The sequence below is a fragment of the Euprymna scolopes genome, chromosome 38, assembly GCF_053919585.1.
Source record: "Euprymna scolopes isolate OS-2025 chromosome 38, ASM5391958v1, whole genome shotgun sequence".
NCBI classification, from domain to species: Eukaryota; Metazoa; Mollusca; class Cephalopoda; order Sepiida; family Sepiolidae; genus Euprymna; species Euprymna scolopes.
This window is the reverse complement of record NC_136519.1, coordinates 20637138-20654637: the sequence shown is the minus strand read 5'-3', so window position 1 is coordinate 20654637 and position 17500 is coordinate 20637138. Positions and strand designations below refer to the sequence as shown.

Here is a 17500-nt window from a genome sequence, read left to right as displayed (position 1 = left end):
TTATTTTTAGTTATGCTTTATTTCTTGAATTTAACAATTTTTGTTTTACTCTTTTAACGATTGTTTAAAAAAGTTTGTTTTATACACACGTGTAGACAGAATCGTTATTTTTCGTCATTTCAAAATAGTCGACTGAAAAGAAACGATGTCGAATAATTTTTTTTAATATGGTAATATTTTTACTTTTTAATATTTAAGAACACAGATTAGATACAATTACTGTTGCAAAATATGACGGAAAACTGCCTGTAGTTTTCTAGTTTATTTAAGCCAAACGAACCAGAGGTTTCGTTTATATATGTCTCCGTTTCATTTTACTTCAGTTGAAATTCTCAGAAATCAAAGGGCCTCTTCCTAGGGGTTAACACTTGCTATATTACAGAAGGGAACAATAAAGTTTTCGCCCTAAAGGAAACAACACTACAGCTTTATTTTATAACTTTTATAGAAAAAAAATCAATACAGGTAACTTGATTATATAGTAGAGTTGAAATTTATTCAATGTTATTACCTTCAGTCTCAATCACCGCCCTGATACGCGTCCGGAACTGGGAGCATGCTTTTTCCACAAGCGCCGGCAGAAGTTCGGTGAATACTCGGCAGATGGCGGCGATCAGGCTGGTTTTGGTGTTGTGGAAGACCATGTTGGTGATGTTCTGGATGTATGACCAAACGAAGTAGTCCAGCAGGTTCAAGTCGGAGAAGGAGGGGGTGGGTAGGAATTAGTGACAGAAGAATACAATATCATAGCATTCCTTTTAAAGCCAAACCTGGGTCTTTTTGGACTTGTGGGCCACACTCAGGGTTTGCCAGTGGCCACCCAATTGAACCAGGGAATCACCACACTCTTCTGCACATCCAGGTACATTTTGGTGTTGACTTTCAAGCCGAATTTGAAGATGTGAGATGGCATGATGTGGCCCTTAGTTGAAATCACATCAAAGACCGTAACTGTGACCAGAAACTTTGTTTTCATCAATCTGGGCACATCCCTGTTATTCCTAGCAATCCAGCAATCTATTTTGAGGATCCTGTTGTCATAACTTGGATCAGTAGAGAGCATGAGTTGTACAGCGGCGCATCTCTAACCTCGCTGGTTGAACATTGTGTCACTTTCAGACATAATAGAAGGCTCCTATTACTCTTAGGATTTGTACACAACTGGCCAACTAGAGGATGGTCTGTAACAAAAAAAAAGAAGAAAACCGATGTTCCTTAAACGGAAATGGAATCATGTTGTCTTTTCTAGGGCGACAATTTTATCGTTACACCCTGTAGATACATAAATATTCCAATGTTCTATTAAAGTTTTTATCTCTCAAATACTGATTTAGTAAAAAAAATTGAGAACATAATTTTCCTCTACTCAATTGACCATTTAATGTTATACTATATTTTTTTTGTCTCTTGGTCTTACTGAATTTCAGGACAAGAATTCATCTAGTCAGGTGGATTATTCAGCTTTGTGTACTTACTTAAGGTAACATCACTGAGAGAAAGTGCAGCATTCTATCGTAACAGCTAGTGTGGGTTAGCCATACTGATGAGATATTATTTGGCTGCGATTATTATGTGATTTTTAATATTTGGTCAGGGTATAATTATAGGGAAAAGTATCCTCATGCCAGGTTGTCCTGACAAACCCCTGTACAGAGAGATCTTAAACGCTCGAGAATAGTGTCTATATATATATATATATATATATATATATACACATATATATATATATGTATACACAGGTTTTTCTATTTTATTCTTTTCTGATTGATTTGATGATTATAATAAAGTTATGTGTAACTTTTATTCCTAATCTTTTATTTAATATATTGCTTCTCTTAACAGTGTTGAACTTTCTCTAACGTGATCAGTTTGCTTTGTTAAAGATATTTTCTTTGCTAGCTTCATTTTAAATATATATATATATATATATATATATATATATATATATATATATATATATATATATATATATATATATACGAGCAAACAATTAATAAAACATGTTAAAAAAACACTTTGAAATAAGTTAAAAACATATTTAATCTGAAAAGGAAACACTAGATAAGTGGATAGTCCTTAATCCGCGGAGTTTCGAAAAAATACTTTTCTTCTCATCAGATGGTAGGAATTAGCAAAATGTGGGATCGGATTTTGCCTGCAAAAGTATTTGATGAAACAACAAGTAAGTCAAAGATCTTACTTGATAACAAAAAAGTGAAGCAGAGGGAATATGGTGAAGAAAAAAGTGATTACACGTGAATGGATAGTCTGGTGGAAGATAAATAATCCAGTGACGGTAAAATCCAAATATATAACTTCAAGAAAGTTAATTAAATTTCCATTTGCACAAGTAAAATCCAAGGAAATCCCGTAATTGGAAGATGGCCCAAAATAATCCAAAGGCAGAAATCCATGGAATAATTCACAAAAATGTGTACAAGGGAAAAAAAAGGAAAAAATTCCAATAACATTAATAAAAGAAAAATAAGATATGCTTTTCACTCTACTGCCGGGACATAAATATAAATAAGGAAGATCAGGGAAGAAAAAGAGGATAAAAATTTAAATGGTGATAGAGTTAAATATAAAATAGAGAAACAAAAGTCATAATGACCCAGACAGGAAATGTTAAAGGCGCGAATAAAATATATAGGGCAAAATAATATAGGTCAACTGAAATGTACAGGTCATCACTTAAAAAATGTCAGCAAGAGTTGTTAGAAGACACTAAATGGACAATAAATAAATAAATTAATAAATAAATAAATAAATAGAAAATAAACAATAAATGAAAAATAAAATATAAAATAAAAAAATAAAAATTATTTAAGTGAAGAGGATGGCCGGTATCTGCAAATTCAGGAAAAAGCAAGAAAAAAGTAAGTAAATGCATATAGTAAAATATAAGTAAATATACATACAAGATATGAAAGTGTGGGTGGATTGATATATTAGATAGATAGGAAAGTTTAAAGAATAAAGCAGAAAATGCAGATAAAAAACCGGCCATGCAAAGAAGAAATAAAGAATTAAAATAAAGGATTATTAAATTATAAAGTATTAAGAAGTATGTAGAAAAAACGATAAAGTTAAAGAAATTTTTTTTATATATCTATATAAAAGGTAAAATAATATCTATGTAATTTCAAAATTGCCATAATTAAATTTGGACTTATTTTTACAGAAAGAGATCAGTTCATTTTTAGAAATTATTATATTGCTACTTTGAGGGGAAGTAATTATAGTTATAGCTTCGGTTGTGCAGAGGCGACATGACTTAGAGCCTGGAGTATAAGACTTAACTTTTTTATGATAGTCCATTTAATTGAGAAGAGGGTATTGTTAGAGTTAAGTTTTTAATCGCAGTGGTTAGAGAAGTTCCTTGGTTATTATTAGAATTATGGTTTGATATTCTTTTCTTAATTAATGTTGAAGTAGCGCCGATATATATATGTACTTTATTAAAAGCTCGAGGTCTGGTATTAATATTAATTTGCTGATTTGTATTAGTTATAAATGGTTTGAATTTTGTTCATAGTGTTAAACAAATGGTGGGACAATGTCTGTATGAGGACTATTTTGGAGGGGATAATGAGTGTTGTTAGTGTTAGGATGGCTGTTAGGAGAAATAGTATTATTCTCATTAATATTATTGTTATTATTATTATTATTATTATTATTATCATTATCATTATTACTAGTTGTATGATTGTAGATGGAGGGGCTGCTCAAATGCTGTATTGGATTAGTAACTATATCAGATGGAGGATGGGAAGAAGAATAACTTGAAGACGAAATATTAGTGTCTGTTATGGGAGGATTGCGTGGGACCTCAGTAATAGTACAAGAATATATAACATCTTTATGGATGCAATCATTATTGAGTGGGCAAAGATGTTTGTTATTACAATTACAGTTAGTTTTGGGTTTAATTGGGAAAGGGATTTTTTGGGCTGATTTAATTTTTTTGTTATTAGATGTTAAGATTCTTTGTGCTAAATTAGGCATTGTTGAATAAGAAATCCTGAGTGATTTTTTATTGAAAATAGAACTGTATCTGTGAGGGTATTTAAAAGAGTTTTGTACAATGTTGAAGAATTCCTTAGGTATATTAGTTTTGACATTTAGGCTAAATGGAGGATTAAACCAAATATTTTTCTTTCTCCTGATGCGACTGGGTGGGTTAGATATATTGCGATTAGTATTTTGGTTTGGATTATATATGTAGACTGGTTAATTGTTATTGATAGCGGCAGATCTTGTTATTTGAACTGGTCTCTTACGAGTCATATTGTGTGTGATTACAGATTTAAGGCGGCCTGCAGGAGGAGCATAATTGTTGTATTTAATCTTTTCCTTGTGTACTGAGTTCCATAAGGCATTATTGAAGAAAGTAGCATTTTGATTAAAAGTTTTTTATCAGCAGAAAGAGCAGAAATTCTTCTAGAGACGGATGGTACTATAGATTTTATAATTGAGTTGGGGTAGTTAGAAGATTTATGGACGTATAAAAGCGTAAGATTAGGTTTATGATAGGAGCTATGAGTTTCGGTGTTAAGATTAAGTGGAACATCTAGAAAATTTGAAGTTTTTTGTTTGGTTCGATAATTATAGAAAAGCCAAAGTTATTGAAGAAGTTATGTAATTTTTTAATTGTTTTGTTGTACTCTCTTGGCCTGCCTGTTGTAGTAAAAAGGGCATCGTCTCTATAAAGGACCCACTGGGATATGTTTAAAGTGGTATTTAAGTTCTTTCAGTAAGAAGAGTCCCACTAAATCGGTAACTTCTGCAGAGTCAAAAAGACCCATCAAGATGTCAAAATTATTTTCTTCACCATATTCCCTCTGCTTCACTTTTTTGTTATCAAATAAGATCTTTGACTTACTTGTTGTTTCATCAAATACTTTTGCATGCAAAATCCGATCCCGCATTTTGCTAATTCCTACCCTCTGATGAGAAGGAAAGTATTTCTTCGAAACTCCGCGGATTAAGGACTATCCACTTATCTAGTGTTTCCTTTTCAGATTAAATATGTTTTTAACTCATTTCAAAGTGTTTTTTAACATGTTTTATTAATTGTTTGCTCGTATTATAAGCTCTATCTCCTATTTGATTTTATCGAGCTTTTACATCTGGCTGAGGCAACTTTATAAATATTAATTCTTTAATATTTTGCATAATTAATTCTTTAATATTTATAATATACTTTAATTTTACCACCTTGGATCATTTTGGTAAATTTAATTGTAATTTTTATTTTATTTCATATATATATACATACATACATACATATCAGTGGATAATTATATTTTATACGTGTTTCGTCGTCTACGACTCACTAGAGTGGCTGAATCTAGCGAGATTTGAAACCGGGACTTCATGATAAGAAGCCTAAACCTCTACCACCTGACCATCTCGCACGACTGCTGGATTATTGTGTTTTTTACGTACATGTTGTTCATTTGTTTTTGTTTGTGATACTTTTTGAATAAATTCAATTATTTATGCAAGAGTGCATTTTTACCTAAATGCGAGTTGAGAATAATTTCCACCTTGATCGATTTGGTACCCCCAATAATATTTCACGCTATACCGGCTGATGTAACGTAAAATATTCCCCTGTAAAATTTCTTCTTTTTTTTTTATCTATAACAGAACAAAGACTATGTTTAAAATCGTCAAGCCCAAATATCAGCTGACGTTATATTGTAAACAAAAACAGACGAAATTTGATGAATGACATTATCATAATTATTTTTTTTAATTTTTATTTTTTAATTTTTTTTATTTTTTTGCGAATTAGTCCACCGGGCAAATTATTCCTCGTAATATATATTAATAGAGTAGTGATTCTATAATCATATATATATATTAGGCACCGCCAAAAATGGCCGCAAAATCAAGTTGTTGTTGTTTTTTAAAACTATATTACATTTATTAAAATCCATTATTTCTGAGTAACTTTTTTTTTCCAGAAAGATAAAACCCTGAATTTTATCATATAGAAAACAGAATAATGTAAAACTTTTTCTACTATTTTTAATTAAATTTTAAATGCTAAATTTTCCCAAAAAGTTAACAATTGACATTTTTTGTCTTGCACAAAAAACGTACTTAAATATTTAAAAAAAAAGGTTTTTGAAATAATTAATTTATTTATTTATTGTCTAAGATTTAGGATGATTTTCTAAGAGAATATGCAAAAATATTATTATATAAGTACCTGAATTTCAAATAATTCCACTTATTCATATAGGTAACCAGATATTTCGTGTCGATGTAGAGTCTAGATCGACTCTGTTTACGTTTGCGTTTGATAAGGAGAAAACTATAGAAGACCAAACAGGCCAAAAAAACTTATTTTTCAGTGACGAAAATTTCAATGTATTATTAAGCTGAGGCTGGCCAGTACCAGATGGGTGACCATTTGTATGAGTTTGGTTTTTAATGTGTATGTGTGTGGGGGCCAGGCTCCCCAAAATGGGGAGGGGCAATTTAAAGCAGAATAAAAAAAAATTATTTCAGCCGTAGTCGAAAGGCGGCAAACGTTTTCAAACGGGATCGAAAAAAATGATGCTATTTTTAACACAAAGGGCACAATATTTATCGAATTTTTTTTTGTATCGATTATTCAAAGCATACCCTGTTTAATAATGGTCATGCATTATTCGGCTCGCTAAAAAAAAAATGTTAATTTATTTATCAAAAATTTTAAAATGGCTTTTTTCGTATAAATATTAAAAAAAATTTTTTTTTGTTTTGCTTAACTTAAATTAATTATTTTACTTAACATATTCACCGAATTTCACACTTCAAAACTCAAAAGCGGGATAATTAAACACAATCGAAGTTCTGATATTCAGACGTCAAAATAAGGTATGCAAACAAGTTTTTTTTTTTTTTTTAATCTATAATTCTGTCTCTTACAACAACACAATATGTTTTGTTCAGTTTCAGATGATTATTTTAAGCATATTTGTTCCCACTTCAAAACAAGGGGGGGGTTAAGCAAAAAACAATATATATATAAATATCGTTTATGAAAAATAAGTACACTGTTATAAAGTTCATTCTTCTCCTAATAATCGCTGAAAATTTCGTATTGATCGGATAATTACCTGATTTTTGGTAGATTTTTAAAAAGACGGTCCGTCAAAAAGTACTGACCTGCCCCCCCCCACCCCAGTTTTGGCGGTCCCTAATATATATACAATCTGCATGAATTACAATGCGTGATGCATTCCTAATTAGAGCTAGCAATCAATCGGGTTGATTGAAAAATTGGCCTATTTCGTCGATTTCGATGACAATAAAAATATGGGAGTGTGGTGACGTATTCGTTGATCATCATTCAATCCTAGGCAACGTCGTGTCACCCTGCTAGTATATATATATATATATATATATATATATATATGAACTTGTAAACAAATATGTCGGCCAGCGTCTTAATGTCATTGAAAAACAAATTATAAAACTGTGTTCGCATGATTAAAAATTAGGACAAACCTGTTTGTGTGTAGTGTGGAGTGGCATGTAGACAAAAAGAAAAAAAAAATGCCGCCTTTCTCTTTATATGTTTGTAATGTTATAACATGACATGCAAATGAGATGCTTCCGGTTGAATATAAAAGGCCTGATTTTTTCACAGATATTATATATGGCTGTATATATATATATAATATACATATATATATATATATATATGTATATGTATATTATATATATATATATATATATATATATATATATATATATATATATATATATATAGTCTTTGAAGTTTTTAACCTTTAAAACTATACAAAAAAATATTTTTTATCATTCGTTAGAAAACCATCTAGTCAGTAAGTCATTTAATCACCTGCAATCACTGCATCAACTCGCTCTCGAATTTACTATAATACCAATAATTTATTTTTCAAGGGATCATCAGTTGTTTACTATGAAACACTGTTTCGGGGATTATATATATATATATATATATATATATATATATATATATATATATATATATATATATATATATATATATATATATATGAGTTTATTTTTGGTACATAATTTACAAATAGCAGAAAAAGAGTTCTTTTAAACCCTAGACGTCTTTCGCCATCCTCATCAGGGGCAAAGTATGGCATTTTTGAACTTTTTTAAAAAAAGAAAATATGGAGTTGAAATTAAAATTAATAAGGAACATGGGAAGGATCAATTTACAATTATAAGAAAATATATGTACAAAAAGGTAGGGGGAAATGATAAAATAAAATGAATTAACGGGCGTGTCTGGGTATATATATATATATATATATATATATATATATATATATATATATATAATGAGTATGAAAAAAAAACTATCATGAATGGGAAATGATAATCCGCATATAAATATACGAGGAGAGAAAAAAAAATTGAGCACAAAGGGGTGGGGAAACATCTAAAATATCTATACAATTCGCCAAAAAGATCCAGGGTGTTTACAAACCGTTTCTGCCTACAGAGAGAGGGTCTAAGGCGTGCAATAGAGACCGATTCGAGAGTTTTCAAATGACTACTCGATCGGCCTCGAAATAAGATTGAAAAAAAGTCGTCCTTATTGTTGGATTGTGTAGTGGACTTTCGGTCAGCGTTCAAGTTGTGGATAACTTGACAAAGACTAAAGTTACTTCTCATGAAAGAGGAGAACTATTTATGGCACAATGGAAGATTCCATTGTGCACACATGGGCCAGTCTATTGCTTGGATTGTGATTGGCTGAATCACCTGATTGGATATGCTTGTACATAAATACAAGCCCTCAGTCCAGCTCAATCTGATGTCTGTCTTGTGCATAAGCTGGACCATTGGTAAGTGTTGCTGCTATTATTATTATTGTTGTTGTTGTTGTGTGTTATTGACTAACACAGTTCTTTTGATTATTCTACATCTCCCCTCTTCCCCCCCACGAGTAGGCTGGGTTGTGTGAGAGGTGTATCTCTCTTTTAGGCCTAGTTTGTTGTGTGGTAGTAACCTAGAAAGAGCTCGGGGAATCCTTGATCGAAAGCGTGGGGATATATGTGTGGTTTGTTGTTGGGGTTTGGTTGCTGTGTATGTGCTATTACAGGAAGATAGTGGGAGATGCAAGAATGTAGTATCGCTTGAGGGAATTGTTGGTCCTAGTGCTGCACTTGGTATTGGGGTTGGTGCAGGCTTAAGTTCGCATTTTCTGAGGAAACGGTGGTTCCTAAGTGTGATCCTTCCGGATCCGTTAACCCTGATTCGGTATTGTCGATCTGGTAGGGAACTGATGATTTTGCCCGTTGTGTTCCATCTGCGATTGACTGGATTTTGGATGGCTACAGTGTCACCAGCTTGTAATGGTGGAAGGTTGTGGGTATATTTATTGTATCTTTCTACTATTTTTGCATTGCGGTGGTGGAGCATTTCCTCGCGATGTTGTGCCGCTGACACCCATTCAGGATGAGGCTCGTAGAGGATTGGCTGTGATGGGATGGAGTCACGTAGTCGACGGTGAAGTAATAATTGGGCCGGTGATAGGCCAATGCTTTTGATTGGGGTATTCCGATACTGCAAGATGGCCCGAGCAACACTGTCATTGTCCAAGGAACCGTGGGGGCCTGTGTTTCCTTTCACAATCCTCTTTGCAGTTTTTACTGTGAGCTCTGCCCTGCCATTGGATTGGGGATACGCAACAGAAGATAATCTGTGCCTAACACACCATGTTTTCAGAAATTCTTGGAACGTGCTGGAAGTGAAAGGTGGGCCACCATCGGTGCTGAGTTCTTCTGGGGCACCATATGTTTGGAACAGTTGTCGGCATATGGACATCAATTTGGTTGTAGTAGTGTGACCTCATTCTAGGCAGTATAAAATTAGCCAACCAGTTAGCCTATCTGCGCAGGCAAGGTATGTGTGATCTCCAATATAAAAAATATCCATGACGATTTGTTGGAATGGCCACTCTGAGGATCGTGTTAGAATGATAGGCTCCCTTGGTTGACTAGGTGCGATGGTTGAGCATACCATGCAATTCGCCCTAATACTGCGGATTGATGCATCCATCCCTGGCCAGTACACCAATTCGTTGGCACGTGCTTTCATGCCGACTACTCCTTGGTGTGCAGAATGCAGGCAGTGTAGGACCTTTTTTCGTTGTGTTTTGGGGATGACGATCCAAAAATACTAGACCATTGTCAGTGCTAAGGCGGTGCCTCACCTCCCAATACTCACGGATTTCGGGCGCAGTGAGATTACGTGTTTTTGGGAAGCCTTGCTGTATTGTGTCTATTAATTTGTTATATTGTTGATCGCCACGACCTGCTGAACGAATTAGGTCTGGTGATAGCATGGCTATATTACTGCTGTCTGCAAATGTTGCTATTAAGGCTGTTGACTCTGTTATGTTGCTTATGTTGTTCGACTCCAGTATATCCATTTGAGAGGGTTTTGTTGGAAATACATCGAGGAGGGCTTGCACCATCGCCACTGGGTGGCGGGAAACTGCATCAGGGCCTCTGTGCCACTTCCCGGGGCAATGCTGTATGGTAAATCTGTATCACATTTTGGGTTATCCAATAGATGATTTCCAATCGCGAAATCCAAATTATTGTGGGTGGGGGTTGAGGATAATTTTGTTTTTATTTTTATTTTTATTTCGAAAACCTGAAGGAACATGCTGTCCAATTCTAGTTTCAAACTCAACGCTGGTTCGCCCGACATAGACAGCATCACACTGACATTTGAATTTGTTTATAGCATTGCTAAGTTTAGTGCAAGGCAAACCGTCCTTTTTGAAAGAAGAAAATGTAGGTTTCGTATTAAAAACAACTCTAGGTACAACAGACGGAAAACAGTTGCTGATGGTCTGTTTAAGTTGATTTATGAGCGGGACATATTTTTCACCAACCCACGGCAACTTAAGATAAACAGGACACTTTGAAGGGCCATTAAATTGCTTGATTTTGAATCCTCTACAAGGACATATGCATACGCGACCTGAAACTGATTACTATTGACCTGATCATCTGGGAGCAGCTAGCAAACGACTGCGGCGCCTGGTAGGATGTTTACCGCAGGGAGTGAGGAGAGGAGAGGACAACAGAAACCTGATGTTGCAGACCCCAGCACACCATCCTCGTTCTTATGCCAATATGGCAGAGACTGCTATTCCCGAATAGGTCTCTAGAGCTAGCTTGAAGATGTCCAAAGACAATTTGCTGAAGCACGAAGAAGCATGCTATTGTCTCTTGAGATAACAGATTGCCTATATATATATATATATATATATATATATATATATACTGACTGGATGGTTTTCTCACGAATGATAAAAAATATTTTTTTTGTATAGTTTTAAAGGTTGAAAACTTCAAAGACTATATATATATATATATATATATATATATATATATATATATATAAGCCTGACGAATCCTATAGTTGGATGAAATGCAGAATATTCAGTGTAGCTTAATCGCCATATATATTTTATAAATTACTAACCAGCTCTACTTACGTATTGAGCACTTTTGAAGTAAATACTTAAAGTTTACGCATAAATCTATACTTTCGTATATTAAATTTATGTGAATAAATTAAGTAGTTATATATATATATATATGCATATATATATCACTTATACTTGTACAATATATTTTAAATAATAATAATACGTAAACAAACTGCTTCCAGCAAGTTCAAAGACATTCAAAAAGTACACAGTGCCCAAATGTCCTTCTTCAATAAAAGCATACTCTATCAAATACAATAGAACATACATTGTGTTTGATGTCTACTGGTAATCTGGTCTAAAAGATAAAAGGACATTAAAGTAAAAATACAAAATGTGACTAGGCTAATATTCTCTCAAACAGGTAAAATGTCCTGAGGAAAAATATGACTAAAAGCTGAGTTATTCACTTTGGCTGATAAAATTGCATGTGTAACCAAGGAAGAAGATGCTTTCAGCAATCATATTCTCAAAGAATCGTAATGGATTAAAAAAAATTATTTTAGAATTAAAAAGTTTTTTATAATTAAAAAAAGAAAATATAAACTAAAAAAAAGGCCAAGCTGTTAATTATGTTTTTTCTATGTTTTAAGATGAAAATCTGATGAGTAAGTAACTGAAAATGCAGCAAAGATATTTTGCCCACTTGTTAGTCGCGAAAAAAGCAATAGTAATGGTTACCTTTTGAAAAGCAATAAATTACCAACTGAAAAAACAAGATCTTTTGAACTTTGAGAACTAATATATATATATATATATATATATATATATATATATATATATATATATATATATATATATATAATTAAATTGTAATTCAATGAATTTACAAAAAACTCTCATTGAAATGAAATGAAGTGGTTGAGTTTCATATCAAAGAAATTTTATTATTCTAAGCAAGACAAAGAATACTTTAGAAAATTAATCTCCTTAACCTATAGGGTTTCGATGTCTACCATCTCATCAGAGGAGAGAAAATATTAGCAAATACTTATAAAGGTATGCACCCTATTTGCTAAAGTCAGTGAGACATGGAAAGTCAAAGTCAAAATAATAAATTTATTAGAAGTCCTGTAGCAGGAGGATTTGCAGAAAAAGGATATAAATGTTTTTTTAGATCCAGCTTGCTTAGTAAAATCCATGTTATACGTTCTTTACATCCGTTTGGTAATAAGGTCCAAGTTATATATGGGGTAATCCGCATAGCTGTGTAGATATCCGAATCGGGCAAGTGCTTGTATAAATCTGTTTATGGGTCCAGCGATAATAATTCAAAGTCTGGTGGAAACCTTTTCATTATAAGTCTATATTATTATTTTTAGTGGGGCGAGGTGTTCATATTAGGGAGAGTAGGTAGTGGTGAGTGGGAGGAAGTGGGGTGAAACATGTGCATATTCATCCTATATACACATGAACCCACATATACAAACACACACACACACACACACACACACATATATGTATGTATATATATATATATATATATATACATATACACACACATATATAAACATATATATATACATATACATACAAATACACACATAAACATACATACATGTATATAAATAGATATCTCTTCAAATAGAATTCAAAGAATCATAAAGTTTGACCGGTCGCTTAATTGAGGTCAAAACATGCAAACAACCAATCAAACGAGGAAAACAATGAATATAGTCGAAGCGTTTAGAACGCAAGCATACATAGGGAAACACATGGTGAGTGCTCGAATAATAATAACAACAGAAACAACAACAGCCAGGCTAACGTATCCAATAATATAATTCCCAGTGAAGACCAGTTTAGGACTAACCAGAACCCAGGCTATGAATCCCCAGACCCCATCTTTGCCCAGCCCCCCAATGTAGGACTCAATAGCAATGGGACCGATGAACAAATAAACAGTAATAAAACAAGGACAACATTCACGTATATAGGTGCACTGCATCATCAAGCTTAATAAAAATAAGAATATCAAACCACCTACATTCCTTCAGAAATAAAAGATCTCAAAACAATGATAACAATAGTACATCCTTAACTAAATTAATCAACAGCCTAGAGGACAAGAAAATTCCATATTCAATTAAATGGAGAATACTGAATAAATCTAGATCATATGTACCAGGGGATAAGTTTTGCAATCTTTGTATATTCGAGGCAGTTAACATCATAACCTTCAGCAAACCCATAATAAATACCAAGAATGAGCTAGTGTCCAGATGTAAACACAAGAAAAAATTTAAATACAGCCATCTTAAAATAAAATAACATACACTCTCTGTAGAAATGATGAAGAGGTAAAAACAAAGGACTAAATACATATCAGTCTTGACTAAAATCTAAACTATTACTTTGCTAATATAATAATGTTCATTTTCTAAAGATAGGTTCTTAATCACCTCTTTTAACACATAAAATAACTTCATCTTTTTGTATATATGCACATGCTAAGTAGGGCCTTACTATAAGCACATTAACATACTACACTTTAAATCTCTTACACGTAATTTGCACTCTAAGATCTAATTATAATAGTATTTCCAAAAACATATAGCTTCCCAATTAAAGAATTTAAAATTTAGCCCCCATCTACTAACCAGAAAAGGGGTAAAAATTCCCCATTGCAAGGTAATCTCCAGATTCGCACGTATAAACAAGAAAGAACTATACTCATTGATGCGTCATCCCTGTTGGTACTAGGGTAATTCAATTCTATAACCATAGTTACACAATCCCACTCTTTTCATCTTATTAATGTTAAATTAGCAGTGTAGCGGTTAAAAATTATCTATGATAAACTTAGGTAAGTTACCTACATTAATTATTGTTATAATTAATGGTGTTAAATAATGGTATACTTTCTTTATGTCTAAATATATTTTTTGTATATATAAGGGTATATCTAGGTATATATGGAATATGTGTTATATGTAGGTATATATGGGCTTAGATGTAAGTATATATAGAATAAGTGAGCGTATGTGTGTATAAACTGTATGGTTGCGTGTATGCAAAAATATATATTGTATGCGTACGTGTGTATGTGTATGTATATTGTGTGTATTGGAATGCAGTTGTAGAAAATTTCCCCAGTTAAATGTTATTAAATAGCATAATGTTATGGATATTACTGATTTTAAACGTTTTTCAGTAAGGTATTATCATTACTTTATTACACTTTTTTTTTTAGCTTATTTAGCATTGAACTATTACCGGAAGGATCATAAAATAAAGTTAAACGTTCCATTAATAATCTTAGAATTGGTTTCACAATTAGCTCATAAACATTAGTATATTCTAAACCTTATGTCAATCCTCCTTTCTAAGGGAAATATAGATACTTATAAAATTAATAATAATAATTAGCACCTCATGGGCAGTATATATTACTTGAGTTGACAGAACAAATACGATTTAAACTGAAAAAGAGATTTGAGATGAAACTAGGAAAAATCTGGAAAAAACGAATTATTCAATTTACGTATTTGGACCATCATTTTATTTTTATTTTATTTTTATTCTTATCTCTATATTCTTCTTGTTCCCATCTTCCCTTCCCGAACCAAGTCTCTATATCTAGTACACGACCTGACCTCAATTAAGCGACCGGTCAAACTTTATGATTCTTTGAATTCTATTTGAAGAGATGTGTATATATATATATATGTATATATATATATATATATATATATATATATATATATATATATATATATATATATATATATATATATATATATATATATATATATATATATATATATGTATATATATATGTATATATATATGTATATATAAACCAGCGCCTGGGCACCAAGCCAGGGATTTCTACGGCCCCGCACGGCAAAATTTTTTTTTTTTTTTTTTTTTTTTTTTTTTACACATATACACATATGTACATATATGCAATGGTGCTAGTTGGCCGTTGACCCCCCAAAGAAGGGTTCATCCGCCCTTTGAAAGGTCTTGTTTTTAATCCTTCAGGGAGACTAGCCACCCTCCTCACCAGACAAGCTGGTGGGGGAACCGGTTTAGTCGCCGGTGGCCCGACCATGTGCCAGGTAGTACTGGGTTACATGGTACCAGTAGCATATAGCATGACCTGACTATACCCAAAAGAACAAACAAAGACTCATGATATCGACCTGGAACGTCCGAACACTTATTGACCACGATATTTTTTCTTCTAACCCTGAGCGACGAACGGCTATCGTCGCGAAGGAACTTAAGCGGTATAGGATTGATATCGCTGCTCTGCCGGAAACCCGCCTGAGTGGTGAAGGTCAGCTAACCGAAGTGGGAGGTGGATACACTTTCTTCTGGAAGGGGAAACCGGAGGGGGAAAGGAGGGTCGGTGGGGTGGGGTTTGCCATCCGAACCGAACTAGTTAAAGGATTAGAACAGCCATGCGCGCTGTCTGATAGGATTATGTACCTTAGAGCACCCATAGGGAGAAATCGTTTCGGTAGCGTATATTCCATCTATGCTCCCACGCTCTGCAGGGACGAAAAAGACACCATTACATTTTACCAGGAGTTACGAGCAGCCCTATGTTCAACCCCGAAAGCGGATAAAATAATACTGCTGGGGGATTTCAATGCTAGAGTGGGAAATGACCATGAGATTTGGTCACCGTTGGAAAAATATGGTACGGGTAAGACGAATAGGAATGGACTTCACCTCTTACAGCTTTGCTCTGAATTTGAGCTGGTGATATGCAATACGTTCTCACAGCAAAAGGCTGCCCATAAAGCGACATGGTTTCATCCTCGCTCTGGACACGGTCATATCCTGGACTATGTTATCACCAGAAGAAGAGACATTCAGGATGTCTGCAAGGTTCGCGTGATGAGGGGTGCGGACTGTGGAACGGATCACATGCTTGTTAGAGCCAAGCTGAAACTCCACATTAGGAGGAGATTCCGGTCACAAGGTGCGCAGCCACCCAAAAGACTAGCCACAGGTAAGCTAAAGTCCAAGGCCGTGCAGAAAGAACTACAAGTTGCTCTCGGAAGTGCGGACTACGATGGTTCATGGGAGAAATTTAAGTCGACCGTACACAGTGTCAGCTGTGAAGTACTAGGTGTCGTGAAACAAAAGAATCAAGACTGGTTCGACGAAAATGATGCCATAATCAATGAACTTATAGAGCAAAAAAATAACGCACTCCAGAAAATGCTCGGAGCGCCCAAAAGGGACCGGCCGAGACTAAAGCAGGAGTTCAAGGAAGCGAAAGCATCGCTACAACGCAACATACGAAGCATGAAGAATAAATGGTGGAAGAATATATCCAACCAGGTGCAACTGGCGTTTGATAGCAAAGATGCAAAAACTATGTACCACCTTATCAGACAGGTATTTGGGCCTCAATCCTCAGTGATGGTGCCCCTCAGATCAAAGGATGGGGCGTCGCTAAATAGGAGCCCGGACAAAATCATGCAGCGCTGGACAGAACACTTCAGAGATCTGTTCGACAACCCCTCAACTATTGATGAGGAAGTCATCAGGAATCTGCCACAGCAGGAAATCAGACAAAAGATGCTGGCTCACCCGACTCAACATGATATCAGCAAAGCTATTAGCGAGATAAATACGGGAAAGTCGCCGGGGCTGGACGGCATTCCTGTCGAGATTCTCCGATATGGGGGCAATCAAATTACAGCTGAAGTACACCGATTGATATCCAAGGTCTGGTCTGGGTCTCCTGTACCCCAAGATTCGATCGACGCGATACTAATCCCACTGTATAAGGGAAAAGGACAAAAAGTCCTATGTGGGAACTACAGGTGTATAAGTCTGTTGGAGGTAGTCGGTAAGGTATTTGCCAGACTCCTACTAAACAGACTAAATGAATATATTTGCCCCTCAGTACTGCCCGAAGCCCAAAGTGGATTCAGACCCGGGCGTGGCACAATGGACATGATCTTCTCAGTCCGTCAGATACAGGAAAAATGCAAAGAACAAAGGCTAGCTCTATACCAGGTA

The 17500-nt window shown here is 34.2% G+C and overlaps 1 protein-coding gene across 1 annotated transcript in view; it reads left to right on the top strand.

The window, feature by feature from the left end:
- Positions 1–17500, top strand: part of LOC145263032 (uncharacterized) — a 376016-nt gene that overhangs the window by 323712 nt on the left and 34804 nt on the right. Inside the window, exons 125-126 of the mRNA XM_080119864.1 lie at positions 1428–1480; positions 10672–10808. Coding sequence (XP_079975990.1) covers positions 1428–1480; positions 10672–10808 — 190 coding nt within the window. The remainder of the gene's footprint in view (positions 1–1427; positions 1481–10671; positions 10809–17500) is intronic.